At 46.1% G+C, this 16,758-nt stretch overlaps 1 protein-coding gene across 1 annotated transcript; it reads right to left on the bottom strand.

Annotated features, from left to right (window-relative positions):
• Positions 1-2,286: 2,286 nt before the first annotated feature.
• LOC311062499 (uncharacterized protein) lies at positions 2,287-13,183 on the bottom strand. Its single transcript, XM_084081578.1, has 6 exons — positions 12,916-13,183; positions 10,598-10,883; positions 7,927-8,286; positions 6,219-6,298; positions 4,563-5,520; positions 2,287-4,190 (listed from the first exon to the last, which is right to left on the bottom strand). The coding sequence occupies exons 2-6, from the start codon at positions 10,724-10,726 to the stop codon at positions 3,930-3,932; spliced, it is 1,788 nt and encodes a 595-aa protein (XP_083937704.1). The 5' UTR covers positions 10,727-10,883; positions 12,916-13,183; the 3' UTR covers positions 2,287-3,929.
• Positions 13,184-16,758: the final 3,575 nt, after the last annotated feature.

A 16,758-nucleotide genomic window follows, 5' to 3' on the forward strand; every position in this document is an offset into this window, starting at 1 on the left:
ACGATGGAGCTTGCACAAAAACACATTTCACCCACTTCTTGTAAACCTGTGATGTTGACAATAAAGTTGATTCTGATTCAATCTGTACGGTAGAATAGAGTCAATACAATGTTCTAGTACAGTAACTAACCAGTTGCAGTTGAGGTGGGTAGATATACAGGCATTCCTGAGGAGCAGCGATTGTGTGTTCTTTGTGACCTGGGAGTTGTGGAGGATGAGTTTCATTTAGATTGTCACTGTCCACTGTGTGGAGATATTGCAACCCGATCTCACGCGACTTAGTATGCATTGCACGGAGTGGTCATTCCGTGCATAGACAACTGGAAAATCCGAGAATCCGTGCATAGCCGCCTCACATCTCCCCCATTGACTAAACCATTTTCGGAGGCGCACAGTCTCAAGGGAACTGGAGCCACGTAAGGGACCACCGAGTGAGCTAAAGCGAACAAGTTGCCGTCCCGAACGTTGCAACGTTCCCTTGAGCCTACTCAGCGCCGCTTTAGTTACAGAATCGTACATTTTGTTGTGGGGACTGCTCTGCTTCCGGGTTTTTCCGGGTTGCAACTGGTTACGCCCACCGTGGGACTCGCCGTACATATGCACGGATTTTCGGGTTTTCTAGGCGACTATGCACGGAATAAATACGTTTATGTGTTCTGTTTGTTAATTTGTTGTTGTTGTTGCGCTCTGAAAATAGCAGATCTACAAGCTCACAACGCGTCGCGCTGCGACGCGTTGTGAGCTTGTAGATCTGCTATTTTCAGCATGCAACCAAGTGTAAATCAGCCATTACGACGCCACCAAGGCACCGCCAAAATACATTTTAGTTGACTAAATCAACTGTAGATTTAGTCGACTATAACCTTATGATATTTAGTCGACAGAACTAGACAAAACTAAAACATTTCAGATGACTAAAATATGACTGAAAATAAATTGAATTTTATTCAAAAGACTCTGACTAAAACTAAACAAAATTTGCTGTCAAAATCAACACTGCTGCCTGCCTGTCTGTCTGTCTGTCTGTCTGTCTGTCTGTCTGTCTGTCTGTACATGTGCAGTGTTTGGAGGTGGTCTACCTACCTACCTATCTACCTATCCACAGACTAATTTAGACCCCAGTTTCAAGTCAGGTAGGACACCCACTGGTTGACAAGTAGTTCTACCTGAAGCACAATCTCCCCTGACCTTATTGGCATAGCAGAATACGTGGGTTCGACACATAACAACAAGCAGTTATACTAAACTATGGGCGTACCAGTTAATGTGTAGAATTTAGTGTTTGGCTGATGTGCAATATATACTGAAACCCACAAGGTGTGCAACAGTTAATCGAAATAATCATTTTAATTGATTATAAAAATAAAAAAAGAATAGATTATGATAAAAGAATCACTTAATTGAGTAGCATAAATGGACCGTGTAACAGTAATAGCAACTTTAAATCTGGCATCTCTATGTTGGGCATGTACTTATAGGTGAAAGGGTTAAAAAGATTTACCAAAATAGTTAAAATGGCCGATCTGCAAGCTCACAACGCATCACAATGTGTTGTGAAGATCTTGTAGATCAGCTATTTTTATTTTTTGGTGACAAAGTATAACATAGGGTTTAAGTGGTTACTCAAACTAATCAATTTAGTTTAATATGAAGAATCAGTTTGAATTGTTCCATGCTGATTCCTTCATTTGTATATAGAATAGAATAGTCCCCACTCCTTTGGGGTGTTATTTTGTCACATTATGTGTATATATGTATATATATGCACATAGCGTGAAATCCGTCCTCTGCTTTTAACCCATCCTATAACAACTAGGAGCAGTGGGCAGCCTTCTCCCTCCATTGGCGCCCGGGGAGCAATTAGGGGTGAAGAGTCTTGCTCAAGGAAACACACATCGACACATTGCTGTCATAGCCTGGAATCGTACTTGGGACAACCAGGGGTCTGACTCCCCAGGTGGGCTCACTAACCACTCAGCTATGGCCGCCCCTTGAAAAAAGGTTTGTACATTTGTACACTCTCAGAGTTATGAGGTCCTTGAAATCAAAACGTGTGAGAACCACTGTGCTCCACTAAATGGAACAGAGCGTTCATTAGTATCATTGGTAACACCTGTGAATGAAGTAAGGAAGAGGCCCAATTTCTTTCCAATATGGCTGCTGTGCATAGAGCCTATTACATTCATCATACAATGCAATGCAACCCTGGCACATAGATCAATGAAGTCGTTATGTCAAAGCACTGTAATGTTTATTATCAAGAACAAAAAATATATATACAGCACAACTGCATCATGGACAGTTTTTATTTATTTTTACGGTTGTTATTTGAATATCTTCGATACGTTACTTTTGACAATATGGTACAGTAAAACACACTATACACAGCATGTGGCTGCTGGGAGCACAGGTGCAACTTTTTAACGACCTCCGCTAGCTGACCATGTTGGATTGGAGCCAAAATGGCAACTGCAAGGATCCGGTTTAACACAGAAACATGCACCCGCTAATTAGGGGGGCATGCTAAATATCGTTATACATGACCAACTGAAATTCAATACAAAAAGAGAAAAAAATAAGTAAAAGTAAGGCAGGAGGGACAAGAAAGTTGAGTTGTGTTAGTCACAAGGTTTCAGCATAGGAGAAGGACAAAAACCCACAGCAAAACTGCAGACGTTGTAGATGATTGGTGTCCTGAACACGGCACATGACGAGGACAGTGGATCGCTTCTTGGACGTTCTCTTATAGGCTTCGTTCAGACCTGCAGGCAAATCCAATTTGTTTGTGTATTCAGACATCATCTACTGCAAGGGTCTTCAATGTTTTTCAGTCCAAGGACCCCTTAGCAGATATTGAGAGATGAAGCAGGGACCCCCGCTATACATATTGTATAAAATGTTGTTGTTCTTGATAGATTTCATAGATAGTTTTAGACTTGTTTGACACCACTATCATTGTGTTGCGTTGTGTTGGATCCATGCCAACGTGTATCTTCAGTTAACCACCTCAATACTTAGTAAACTTGTACTTGGTCTGCTCTTTTTTCCCCCATACCAAATCTCTTTGTTGAAAATCTGCGAGGCGTTGTGAGCTTGTAGATCAGCTATTTTTGGCTTCTCCTCAGAAAAGGGATGCTAGGGTTCAAGTGGTTAATGTAAAAATCACACAAAGATTTGGCGCCACCCCCCTTGCAGTAACTCTGGGGACCCCCTAGGGGTCCTGGACCCCCTATTGAAGACCCATGAGTGTACTGTACCTATCTCCATTGATTGCTGTGGTGTAAGCTCGTAACGATAAGTAATGCTTAACTTATACTGTGTCATAACGGCTATTTTCAGCGAGCGAGACCGGCATACAGCCAGATTTGAATCGTATAGGCTCTATGCACAGCAGCCATATTGGAAAGAAATTGGGCCTCTTCTTACTTCACAGGTGTTACCAATGATACTAATGAAGGCTCTGTTCCATTCTGGTCAGGGTGCTGATATCATGCATGTTAGCTCACTAGAAACACTCCATTTTCGTTCCCAAATGGCCCCTTATGGTGGGTGTGTATGTGTGTAGTTATGGGGGTCCTTGAAAATAAGACAACCACTGTGCTACACTAAATGGAACAGAGCCTTAATTAGTATTATTGGTAACACCTGTGAAGGAAGTATTCATTCATTCCCAATATGGCTGCTGTGCATAGAGCCTATTTCAAACCACTATCCGTTTCCATTTTAGTTGCTGCTCAAGCTTGATAAAAAACAATCTGATTCCAATGTGGATAGGTCAAAAAATCTGATTTGGACTGCCAGCCTGAACAGAACCTTAAAGCACTCCTTTGAAGAGTGTGTTGTCAACAGGTGTGTTGTCAAGGGGGGGGGGGGGGGGGGGGTATGTACAGTAGCAGGTATTACAGTAGTAATAGAGAGGAACCAGGTTATCACATAATGACTGTCTCGGTGTGAAGACAATATGAAATGGGCGGCTGCTGCTGCTGCTGCTTCCTTGCAGGACTTGGGCTCCGTGTCATCGGGCTAGGGGGGCGTGCCAGGGGACTTGGGGGGCGGTACATTGGGCCCGAGGGGGCGGTGGCAGGGGTGCGGCCGCCGGCCCACCTGGAGGGAGGGCGCTGGTTGGCCGGCCGTGCGGGACGGGAGAAGCACTTCCTGTCGGCTGTCGGGGATGACTCACCCGGGCTTCCCTGCGGAGACGAGATTAGATTGAGTGAAGCGTTTCAGTCTGTGTGTGTGTGTGTGTGTGTGTGTGTGTGTGTGTGTGTGTGTGTGTGTGTGTGTGTGTGTGCGCGTGTGTGCGTGCGTGTGTATTAGAACCAGAACAATAGGCCATTATCATAGGGTTGCCAGGTTGAAAGTGTCTAATGTGTTTTTCAAAATATGGGTCAAAACACATGACCCACACATTGTGTGTGTGCGTGTGTGTGCACGCGCAGGCATGTGTTTGTGTGTGTGTGTGTGTGTGTGTGTGTGTGTGTGTGTGTGTCTGTGTGATTTTGCTGCTATGGCAGTATCCGTGCAGAAAACGTATCACGTATTCACAGGCCTACGGAACTCACCTGCTGTGCGTCCTGTCTGTGAGACGTGTGTCCACCTCGGGGACCGGAGGAGGAGCCGTACTCGTGTTGGATGTCCAGCATGTCCAGCAGCTCTATAAGTCCATCGTCCCTCCCTCGGCCGCAGCTTGGCGGCCCCGACTGACCCGCTGCTGGCGTGCCGCTGGCCTTCTGTATCATCCTCTGAGCTCCGCCACAACCATAGGAAGCGCTCAAGTTCCTGTAGTCCGCTCTGGGCTCGGCGGCGGCGGACCTCCTGGCCCTCTCCGCCTGACTCAGTCCCGTGTCCCTGTCCGCCCCGCTGTTAGCCCTGGGTCTGAGTTTTGGGCTCCCCGCCACCTGGGCCCTCCTCTGGGACTGCAGAGGATGAGGTCCTTTGGGCCTTTGCTCCATGTGAGCCAGTCTCCCAGAGTCTATTAGTAACCCCCATTCCTGGCCGGGCTCCATCGCCGCTGTCAGCGCGTCGGAATCCGCCTGGCATTTCTGGGTAGGCACGCGCGCGGGCGCCCTGCCGGCGGGAGCGGCGGGGCCAAGACCCCTGCGCTGACAGCCAGGGGTGGAGCCTCTGGGCTCCGGGGCCTGCGGCGCCTGCTGCTGCTGCTGCTGCAGCGGCTGCTGGGTCACCACGCCGGTGTCGGTGAGCGTTTTGCCCTCGTTCTCTTGGAGCATAGCGCCGAACTTCCTGAGGACGGACGGGCTGCCGCACTTCCTGTCCACCAGAGCGCCGGGGGCGAAGGACTTCCTGTCCAGCGCGGGGGAGTCGGAGGAGGGCCCGTTAGGGAGCTGGGCGCGGGGCGGCGGCGCGGCGGAGGCGTCTCTCTGTCTGAGAGGGGGCTTATTGGCGCCCGTGTTTTCTTTGTTGGGAGAGCTCTCCTTGCCGGGGTGGCTCTTGGCGTGCGCCGCTCTGTTCTTCCTGTTCTCAGCGTCTTCACAGCCGCCCGGGAAATGCTCTTGACTCATCCTGGCATGACAACACAACGCAAACCAGGTAAATAGCAAGTCATACATGGTTTAATATGTTGATAGTGATTCTCAACCCTTTTCATTTCAAGGACCCCCCCCGACTCTTAACTCATTGAGTGCCATTAACGTGTTTCACTTTTTTTTTTTTTGAACCCATATCATCATCTGAAGATTTGCAGCTCCATCCACTCCTTGTTTAACTTATAACTTAAAAAGGCTGTATCTTGCTTCCTAAGCACTTTTTTTTTACTTTGAAAAAATAAAAAAATAAAAATTGTATTGGCCAGAAATAGATAATAATAATTTGGGCACTCAATGAGTTAAGGTCATTACACACCGGCGATTATGCGAAAATACACAAAATTCGGATGCGGTCTGAATAAATAAAAGACGCTTTTTCGCTCCGCGAAAGTGATGTGGAAGCTTGCATTGACTTTTTTTTTAAAAACAACGTATTATTCGCATGAAAAAAATCGCCCCCGGTGTGTAAGGACCTTTAGAGTTACAGACCCGTAACTCCTCAAGGACCCCTGGGGGTCCCTGGACCCCAGTTTGAGAACCATTGGATTATCCTGTCCTAGCCAACATCACATGTATGCAGTATATCATAGCCTATCATATTCAATCATAATATCCTATCATCCTGAAATACATTCACTGGTTTAAGTAAGAGGAAAGAAAAGCCCAAAACCTCACCTTTCGATTTCAGGCCCTCTGTTCGTCCCATCCTGGTACGCAGGGAGATCCTGGCTCACCCTGACTGTCTGGTCAAAGTGCTGAAGACCACAAGATGAAAGACAATCAAATCTGGGTCCATGTTATTATAATACATTTTTTTGAAGACCGATCAGACGCGCTGGGAGGCAAACTGGTGACTCTACTACCCACTGAGTGCAGTTCTGTGGGCTACAGGCATTGCCCGAGTCTCCGTTAACCGAGCCCTTTCCAAAGGTTTAAGTGAATGATCTGTCAGTCTACAGGTCAAGGAAGACAGCAGGTGAAAGTATAGTGTCTAAAAAGGATCTGCTTTCGGGGGACCGTTCTCTGTTTGGCAGACTTGTAGGAACCAGCATAGTGTAATCAATATGTTTAGTGACTCGACCCCAGGCTCCAGTTTCTGGTTTCGTCGGAAGTGCAAACGCCAATACAGCAATGCTATTAGACCAGTGGTTTTCAACCCTTTTCATGCCAAGGACCCCTAAATTGATATACATTTGGCCGCGGACCCCCATCTGAAAATGTTTTGTGCCAGGGACCCCCAGAAGCAAAGATTTGAGTTAAAAAAATGTTTGCTTTAAAAAAATGACATGCACACATTTTCAAGATTTTTCAAAAATAGCAGATCTACAAGCTTGTGCTCGTGATATACAAGCACGAGCTTGTATATCTGCTAATTTTTTAATAGCCAAGGCTAAGTGGTTAAAATTATTGTGACGCTATGTTAACTAATTCACCTACTAAATCAGCTTGTTACAAAGCAGTGTTGTATCTATCTGCACACATCACAGTTAAAGGACGACTTCACCACTTTTCAACATATCTTCATATAATAGGTCCTCACTAATGCTCATGATAAAATGGTACAATGTTTTTCTAATCAGTCTGTGTCTCAGAGAAGGGCTGTAGACAGTTCAGAAACCTGTCTACCAGTGACATCATCGATGGGGAATCCAAGCTAATAGAAACTGCAGGCTTTGTATTCCTGGAAAGTTGAAATGCAATAATAGATCCCATTGTTCTCGCCTTAATAAAAATCAGAATAAAAAAAATGTAATGAGACACAGACCAAGTAGAAAAAAATGGTATCATTTTATCATGAGCATTAGTGAGGACTTATATGAAGATATGTTGAAAAGTGGTGAAGTCGTCCTTTAAGGCCTTTGCAGACAGGGTGCGATTTTTCACACGGAAACAACGGACAATATCATTTTTTAAATGAACACATGGTTCTCAATGACCTCATGCACACCGGCTCCGAATTTACCGTGCGGCGATGCGTTGCGTTTTTTCTCTCCAATCGAACCCAGTTCGATTCGTGCGTCTTTTCGCATGCGGTAAAAAACTGATTGGCTAATCGCACCCTGTCTGCAAAGGCCTTTACAGTATAACAGGTAGAATGGTCAAACCTACTGTTGGAAACTATAGGTTACTAGCGTAACCCCGGTTCTATGACATACGAAGCGAGAGGTCTTCTCTATGGGAGAGCGGCCCCCATAGCGAGACCTCGAAGCGGAGCATTGAATATAGAACTATAGGTTACTAGCGTAACCCCGGTTCTATGAAATACTGTACGAAGCGAGAGGAGAGAACTGGTATTGCAATATCGGTATCAACATATCAGTCGATATGACCATGGACCATATCGGACGAAAACCGCTGTGCGTGGCTAGTTTTCTGTACTCACCACGCGGCGAGTTCTGCTGTTGTTCTTCCGGTCCATTCCTTTGCCCTGACCCAAGTAATCCTGTAGCAAGTCTCCGATCTGTGACACTTCGTTGTCGTGGCAACGGCCGTAACCGTTCTGCTGACTCAGGGCGCGGTTACAGCCGTTGCTGTTGTGGTGATTTGGCACGGTGACGCCGCCAGGGCCACCGCCCTGGCCGCCGCCCTGGCCGCCGCCACCGCCGCGGCGGTCGCCGCCGAAGAAGGCGTCGCCGCCGCTGCTGCGCCCCCCCGGGCCAAACTCCGCCCCCACGCCGTTTTTCGGGCCGTTGTCGTCGGCGACGTCGCTTCCTCCCCTGCGGGCTTGAACTTCATTGTACAGCTGCAACGGAAGAAAGCAAAACGAGATGTTCCTTCAGATATGTGATTTATATGACAAGTGCAGTGTTGCCTGATTCTGTGAGAGAAACAAGCAACCAGGTCTAGGAAAACCAGCCCAAAAGAAGTGACGATGGACCACATGAGCACTTTAACATATACATCAGCTATTTGAAAATAGCAGATCTACAAGCTCACAACACGTCGCGATGCGACGCGTTGTGAGCTCGTGAGCTGCAGGGAAATTATAATAAGATCTGGCAACCGTGGACTTGTGTATCATATACAATACATGCACTGTAAAAAAAAAGTGAACAAGCCGGGCCCTATATAGAACAGCGGTTCTCAAACTTCTTTTTTAAATTTCAAAGACCCCCCCCGTAAACAAATGGACCCAAAACAGGGAGGCCAGGTTGAAAGTGGTTGCATGAACACCATTTAATATACTCTACGGCGTGGACACCGTGTTTACACTGCAAAGTGCTCTTATTATTATTAGCGCCAAAACGTTGCACAACCCGACTATATTTAACGTCCTCACATGTTGCCTCGCTCGGAGAGAGCATGCGTTTCCTTTTTCCCCAACACAGACTTTAAGGCTCTCTGCGTGTGTGTATATGTGTGTGTGTGTGTGTGTGTGTGTGTGTGTGTGTGTGTGTGTGTGTGCGTGCGTGCGTGCGTGTGTGTGTGTGTGTGTGTGCGTAGCGTGTCTGTCAGCACATCTCTGTTTAATTAGCTTGTTAACATCTGTCTGTATCATTGCTCCAGTGGGGCCATGGGGTCGGGGCAGCGACTGTGCTGCCAAGAGTTTATTATGGAACTGTAGTGCACGCACACTCACGCACGCACGCACACACACAGATACGCACGCAAAAGCACACACACATGTACGCGTACACACACACACACACACACACACACACACACACACACACACACACACACACACACGCGCGCATGCACGGGCAATTAACACACCCCTCTCGGGACTGGGAAAGACCTTGATAATGCGGAAACAAAACCGTTTAGACCCCAATGTGTGAGTGTTCACACGCTCCGGCTGCAAATGTTCTGCTGTGTGTGATAACACAACCGTCATGTCTGCCCGACAACACAGATGTCACAGTTTTGGATCCATTCCAAAACGCTCATCCGACACCTCGCGGTCACGCTCTCTTATGGAATGAGGACACATTATTTCTCTCTCTCGCTGAATTGTAAATCCCCCCCTAAAGTCAGATGTTTGTAGCAAAAAAGTAGATCTGCTATTTTCTAATAGGCTCTATTCACAGCAGCCATATTATGAATACATGTATTACCAATGATACTAATGAAGGCTCTGTTCCATTTAGTGTAGCACAGTGGTTTCCACAACCCCCATAACATGTTACACACCTGTAAGGGGCCATTTGGAAGCCCATGAGGGTCCCTGGACCCCAACTGTAGACCCACTGGTGTTTCCAGTGGGCCAACATGAACAATATTAGCACCCTGACTCTGTTTGACCAGAGTTAGATCCCAGTGCATAGATCCCACTGGCAGTAAATGGATAAACGGGCCAAAACCAGTATCACAATCTTTGTTCCACCTTTGGCCTCCCAACAGAAAATGAGACACTTTTCATTCAAACTCTGAGAGGGTACAAAAAGTTCGATCACCTCCCTCGAGAGTTTACAAAAATAATGGTTAAATCCAGACTAACTTATTTCTCTCTGCATGTCACGCTACAGGGTCCATTTGGTTACATTTTGTACCCTCTCGGTGTTACAAAAATGGTCCAAATTGGGGATGCGTGATTTAATCCGTCATCATATCGGTATCGGTATTTCATGTTTTGGGCCAACATGTCAATACGGTGCATCCCTAGTTTTGGAATAAAGAGGCGTTGCTTTTTTTTTAAATTCAGTGTATACCTTTTTCAGAAAGGTAATGGTAAATGTGAACTACGGTCGATAACCGCAAATATCGTTTATAATATCGGTTATCGACCATAACAAGCACCGTTGACATCGGTTATCGGTATCGGCCAGAAATGTCATCATCGCTGCACATCCGTAGGGAGTGTTGCCAGATTCTGTGAGAGAAACAAGCAAACAGGTCTAGGAAAACCAGCCCAAAAGAAGCGACTATGGGCCACATGCGCACTTTAACATATACATCAGCTATTTGAAAATAGCAGATCTACAAGCTCACAACGCATCGCGATGCGACGCGTTGTGAGCTTGTAGATCGTCTATTTTCAAATAAAATCTTGCGGGAAATTATAAATAAGCAGATCTGGCAACCCTGTCCGTAGGTCCAAATGAAACACTCACCTCTTCTATCTTCCTCTGCATGTCGTGCAGCTGGTCCTCCCACTCCTGCATCTCCGAGTCGAAGGTGTCCGTGGCACGGGGGTGGCCCCCCCCGTGCTCAAGGCTCCGCTGCAGGTCGATGGCCGCCATGACGACAATGACGCCGATGCCGACCGCACGGTGTGACACGAAACTCCCTTTTTTTTATCCCCCCCACACCGATGTGTCACTCACTGTCCTGCCACAAGTCAGCCGAAGGGTTGACAGAGGGGAAGGAGGAGAGGAGGGATGGAGGTGTGTGGAAGCACTGCAAAGAGATGGGGAAGACGATGGTTGGTTACAGCTGGTAAAAGGACTCGGGGACGACCCCTTTATGCGGGCTAAAACTTGATTATGCGGGCTAAAATCCTTGATTTTGCGATGAAACATGCGTGGTTTGTTTTACAATTGTACGCTGTAAAATAGCGGGAAGTAGCGGAATATGCAGAAAGTTGTGAAACATGCGGAAACATGCGAAATATGCGGTATGCGAAAAGTTGCGAAAAATGCAAAATGTGTGAAAATTTGCGAAATATGTGATGCCAAGCGCATATTATGCGATGCGCATATTATGCGATGCAATGCACATATTATGCGATGCGGCCTTTTTGAAAAAATGTTACCCCCGCATAAGTATGCGCCATTTTGCTGATAAATTTTGCGATCGATAATCACATTTGTCTGGAGGGTCTATCTTGAGAGGGCACAAATGGAACCAAATGGACCCGAAAGTTTGAGGACCACTGTATTCAAATTCAGGTCCGCTCATTCCATTCCATTCCATTCCATGTTAAGACGAACATGGGTTTGCCTGTTAGGTGACACAGGAGAACATAACGGACGGATTGACTGCATTCCTGTCCTTCACAAAGGTCAGATATTTATGGCCCGGTTTGCCTTTGGCATTCTTCTCCCAAAAAATGTGGAGCATATACTGTCATGGACGCGGCCTGTATCTACGGGGCACGTGTGGACACACACCAGTGTCCTGTGACATCGCCCGTTGAGCCGTGTGGTCATTTCAGACCAGCCTGACCTTTCACACCACACATAACATAACCACAGCGTTCATTTAACTCAGAGGGTGTACCAAAAAAAAATGCAACCAAATGGACCCCGTTTGGCTCCATTTGAACAGATTGAAAATGAACATTGAGGATTTCACTGTGTGCATGGTGCCTTTGCGCGCAGCGCCCCCCATCTGTCAAACGCGGGGGTTAACCGTCCGAGAAGGCGCCTCTGAATGCCCCGCGCGGTGTTACCTTACCCAGAGGCGTTCACGCTTCAATGACACATTTCCTTTTGCGGCTCATATTTCACTTGGAATATGCAGAGCGCATCTGTGCGCGGGGCCGTCGGATAATCAATAAGGCCCAGGGCGCAATACATCTCTAAATGAGTGTACATAAAGCATCATCTAGAGTAGTGGTCCTCGAGCAGTGGTCCGGGGACCTCCGGTGGTCCGGGGACCACCAGTGGTCCTTGAGGGGGTTCCAGGTGGTCCCCAGCTAAATAGTGGAGAGTTGGTAACCAGAGCTTTAACTCTTGAGAGTTAAATAATTGTTAAACATCTGCATTACTTAATTAAATAATTGTCATTTTGATCAACGTTTGCCTGTTATCTCTCCTATACCAACATCAATACAGCATGGAATTGTGGACAAAATCCATTTTTTGGTTTTGTTAGAATGGAATATATGATTGATGAGTATCCCCCCCTGTTGAAAGTACTCGAACACTCCAGCCAGGTCCCTCCCACGTTGTGATGCAAGAGCATTCACTGTGTAGATATTTATAAACTTGTAACTATGCATCATAAACTAGTTGTCTCTGGCAGGGGCCAGCAAGAGACTGCCATAAAACAGAGGGTGACAGAATAAAAAAAAAACGTACAAACTACACATGAACTGTTCAAACACAAGACACACGTAAATCCCATTCCCCCCTTTTGTTTACCTTTCTTTTATAGTTTTTTTAGATACTAGTTCTTCCTAATAAAGTTGTTTTTATCTTGTTTCTGTAAAGCGACTTTGAGTACCAAGAAAAGCGCTATATAAATCGTATGTATTATTATTATTACACATGCTGAAATGACACAATGGAAAACAAGCCGTCAGGGATTTTTGTGTTATCCTTTTAGCATCATTGTAAAAACGTACTACTGTACTGTTTGCAAACTGTAAAAAAAAAAAACGATAAAGATAAAAGTATTCAATCAATCAATCAATCAATCAATCAATCAATCAATGTGTCTTTATCAATATTACAATCAATCACAACGAACCCCCAGTAAGCCTTACCGTGATCAAAAATACAATTCTTGCAGCCTTTTCGATATTAATCCTCTATAGCGTAGTTGGACGAGCGACGAACCACAACAGTGTGGATGGTGCGGTCTGTGTCCACTCCGGCGGGACAGTCCCTAAGCCGTGTGCCCTCTCCGCGGGGTTTGTCTCTATTACGCTGCGTAAAAAGGCTCCGGTGGTGGGATTTTAAAAGGGTCCCTCCTTGTCCCGCCCCGGTATAGCGTTGGTGTAATAAAGTCCCAGACCCCCACGGATCTGCTGCTCTTGCGCTGGAGGGGAGTAAACAACTTCTGTTCCAAACGGGAGTACCCCCCGGTCTTTATACTGCACCCCCCCCCTCCCCCCCCCCCCACTCCCAGTGTTTACGTGCGGCTTGTCATTGGAGCCGGGATCAAATATCATAATGTCAAATTTATTCCAGCATTTGAAGTCTCGATGGGACAACTGTCGTCACTGCCATCCTGGCTATAATTACAAGGCTTCACACAGAGAGAGAGAGAGAGAGAGAGAGAGAGAGAGAGAGAGAGAGAGAGAGAGGAGAGGGAGAGGGAGAGAGAGAGAGAGAGAGAGAGGGAAAGTGTTTGCATAGCTATTTCAGCTGCTACAGCCCCTTTAGCCAATGGGCTTCTCTGTTGCTACTCTGCTTTGGGATGCTTGGCAGATTTTGTCTTGTGACCATCCCGAGCTGCGATGTATTTTTTCCAAGAGATGACAAATAGGTGTACACACACACACACACACACACACACACACACACACACACACACACACACACACACACACACACACACACACACACACACACACACACACACACACACACACACACACACACACACACACAGTAAACATGCTCAGTGTTAATTTAACTCAGATAGTGCACACATGGAACCAAAATGGACTCTTTGTGTACTCTCAGTTAACAGAGTAACATAGATTTGACTGTGTACTTTATGTTGCTTTGTGAATAACAATAACAATATTGTGACAGTGTTTAGGAGAGATTGTTCACAAAAAAAGGTTACCAAACAGATGCCTGGCATTACCTGGCAAGTTTTTAAATCACAAACTTCGTTTGTAGTACGTTAACTTGTCAGCTTTGGTTTGGTACAAACTGCACAATATCACATGACAACACTCTGTGGTAAACGTTGTCACACATAACATGACAAATAATAATGTAAAAAAAAAAGGGGGAGGGGGAGCGTCATATACCCCAACAATACAGTTATAATAAAATAGAATTACACATGCAGCTTGTCAGACTACAGTAGACTGAAGTTGAAGGGAGGTGACTGTTCTCGACTCATCGTGACACTACCGGCGGATTCCGGAAGACAGTTGTCATTCCTTGACCGTCACGGCCATCAATTAAGGGGGGCTGGGGGTTGGGGGGGGGGGGGGGGGTTGGAGGGGGGCTTGTGTAAAAGATCTTACATAGACGGCTCATAGCGAGTGCGTGCCGCACTATGAGCTTGTAGATTTTTGATAAATTGTGAAAATTTGTGCAAATCTTTGGATATATATTTTGTAAAGCGATCATTTGAAAAATATTTTGTTCCAGGGACCCCCTCAGAAGCAAATATTTTTCAAAAATAGCAGATCTAAATATATCTGCTATTATTATGCGATTACTATAAACTGGGCCTGTGTATCGCAGGAGACCCCTGGTAGTGACCCTGGGAGACCCTGGGAGTGCGGCACCCGATGTGAAGTCAGTCGCGGTGGCGGTTGGTCCAGAAACGCTGATCCGACCGATATGCCCGTATATGGGCATAACACGGGCAGGCATATCGGCCGGGTGACGTGGGAGAGCCACCAGTGGCTCTCAACCTTTTTTCTGGATCGGGGTGGCCTACGTGAATGAACTCAAAAGCGTTCGCTTTTGAGTTCACCCATCTGACCACTTTTAAACAACTGACAGTGTGATGGGTGATTAAGTTCTTAAAGGCATTGACGGCGAGTCAGAGATAAACAAACACCGCGCCTCCAGCAGTTCGTTTCCCCGACCACCAGGGGGTGACGCAGGAGGGACTTCCATAGAGCTAAGGGGACTTCTGACGGGGCCATGCCGAAAATAGGTTGCTTTATTCGGATATAATTCGCGGAACTGCCCGCCCCTGCTGGTTCTCAGAATTTTTATTTTTAAATAGGCTCTTTCATGATAAATTGACCACATATATGAAGTTAAACAACTAAATTCTATCCAAACGCTATCTTAAAAGTAAATTCTGTGCCTCAAAAACAAAGTTTGAGAGCGTTTTAAAACCGAAAGTAAAAAGTTCACACGGACACGGACGCGCACATGCGTGCGTTAATTTACGCCCCGGACAAACATAAACAGTAGGGAAAATACGGATTTCAGAAAGAGGACTGTGTTTCAATGCAGGAAAACACCCCAGCATCATTATATAGTGGCTGATAGAGGGGAAAAAATGCAATATATATATATATATATATATATATATATATATATATATATATATATATATATATATATATATATATATATATATATAGGCTTAATGTTGCCTAGAATCCCTTTAAACTGGTGGAGACACATTTCCTGCAGCGCTGCCCTCCGGTGTCAGAGAAGGGAAACTGCAGCCTCTACAACGGGGTACAATTGGGTACAAATGGGTTTTGCATAACGGGGAAGGGGCATGCGTTCCCAAAATGGCATTGCTCCCCGGGGCATTGGCCTCGTCCAGCGGTTTTCAACCCTTTTTCATGTCAAGGTCCATTATTTATTCGGCATTTGAGCCACGGAGCCACCGTACGATGAGCTTTAGACTCTCAGACACAAGACTTTGAATATTTCTTCTACATTCTCTAATTGTGTAGACGTCTTGTAAATTAAGTAATGCAGATGTTTAACAATAATTTAACTCTTGAGAGCGTAAAATGAAACCAAATGGACCCGTAAGGGTCCATTTGGTTTCATTTTACGCTCTCAAGAGTCCATTTGTTTACCAACTCTCCATCATTTAGCTGGGGACCACCTGGAACCCCCTGAAGGACCACTGGTGGTACCCGGACCGCTGGTTGAGAACCACTGGCCTAGTCTATCTATACATCTACAAACGCTCAGACTCTGTGTCTGCTGTCTTGTCTATCTCGTGCGTGACTCAAACACGTTTGAAGTCTGACCGATCGACTTCAAACTTGCCAAGAGTATCGCAGAGGACCCGAGGGTGCGTTGGGCTAAGTTGGACCGGGCGGCTGTCCAGAACCGAAAGTCCATACGTCTCTGTCTGCCTGTCTGTGCCATATAGACTGTAAACAGAAAGGACAGCGTCATAGACGCTAAAGACCGTAAATGAAGCCTATGTTTCAGTAATTTCAAATCCAGGCATCTTTCTATATCCGCGTCATACCGCGCCATATCCTAAGTAATCTCTCAAGAACAGATTCTGCTCTGCGTTTGAATCTGTCGGTAGCCATGTTGACAACCCATGCACATTGGCTACAAGTGGGCGTGCCATCAGATCAGGAAGCAGGCCGCGCTTTACCCAATCAAATGTAGTGGGCGGGATTTACGTGTGTGCCGTTCGTTCCCCACTGGAAACAAACCGAAACTCATTTAACAATAGTGTCCTCGAAGCCCGACAAAACCACGGAAAGTTAGTAACATTTTAACTTGCTCTTTCATCATAGAAACAAGTGGGCTTATAACCAAAACGATCCATGTTCTTTGGGAGAAATGGTGTTAGTGTTCCGTGTAGAAATATTGTTAGTGGGAATGAAAACATAGTCGCACCACCGGAAGTGAAAGGCTGAAGGCAGACCAAAACTCCGGTTTCCCTGAGCACGGTTCGTCCGTTCAGCTCCGCCCAG

This window comes from Gymnoscopelus microlampas (assembly GCF_963454915.1).
Source record: "Gymnoscopelus microlampas genome assembly, chromosome: 16".
Lineage (NCBI taxonomy): Eukaryota > Metazoa > Chordata > Actinopteri > Myctophiformes > Myctophidae > Gymnoscopelus > Gymnoscopelus microlampas.

What these genes read in the sequence shown, in the direction of transcription:
- LOC311062499 (XM_084081578.1), bottom strand. Translation starts at nt 10,726, where the DNA reads ATGGCGGCCATCGACCTGCAGCGGAGCCTTGAGCACGGGGGGGGCCAC. An exon ending in AGAGGGCCTGAAATCGAAAG is followed by an intron (nt 5,521 to 6,218) that starts GTGAGGTTTTGG and finishes TTGTCATGCCAG; the next exon opens with GATGAGTCAAGAGCATTTCC. An exon ending in ACAGACAGGACGCACAGCAG is followed by an intron (nt 4,191 to 4,562) that starts GTGAGTTCCGTA and finishes TCGTCTCCGCAG; the next exon opens with GGAAGCCCGGGTGAGTCATC.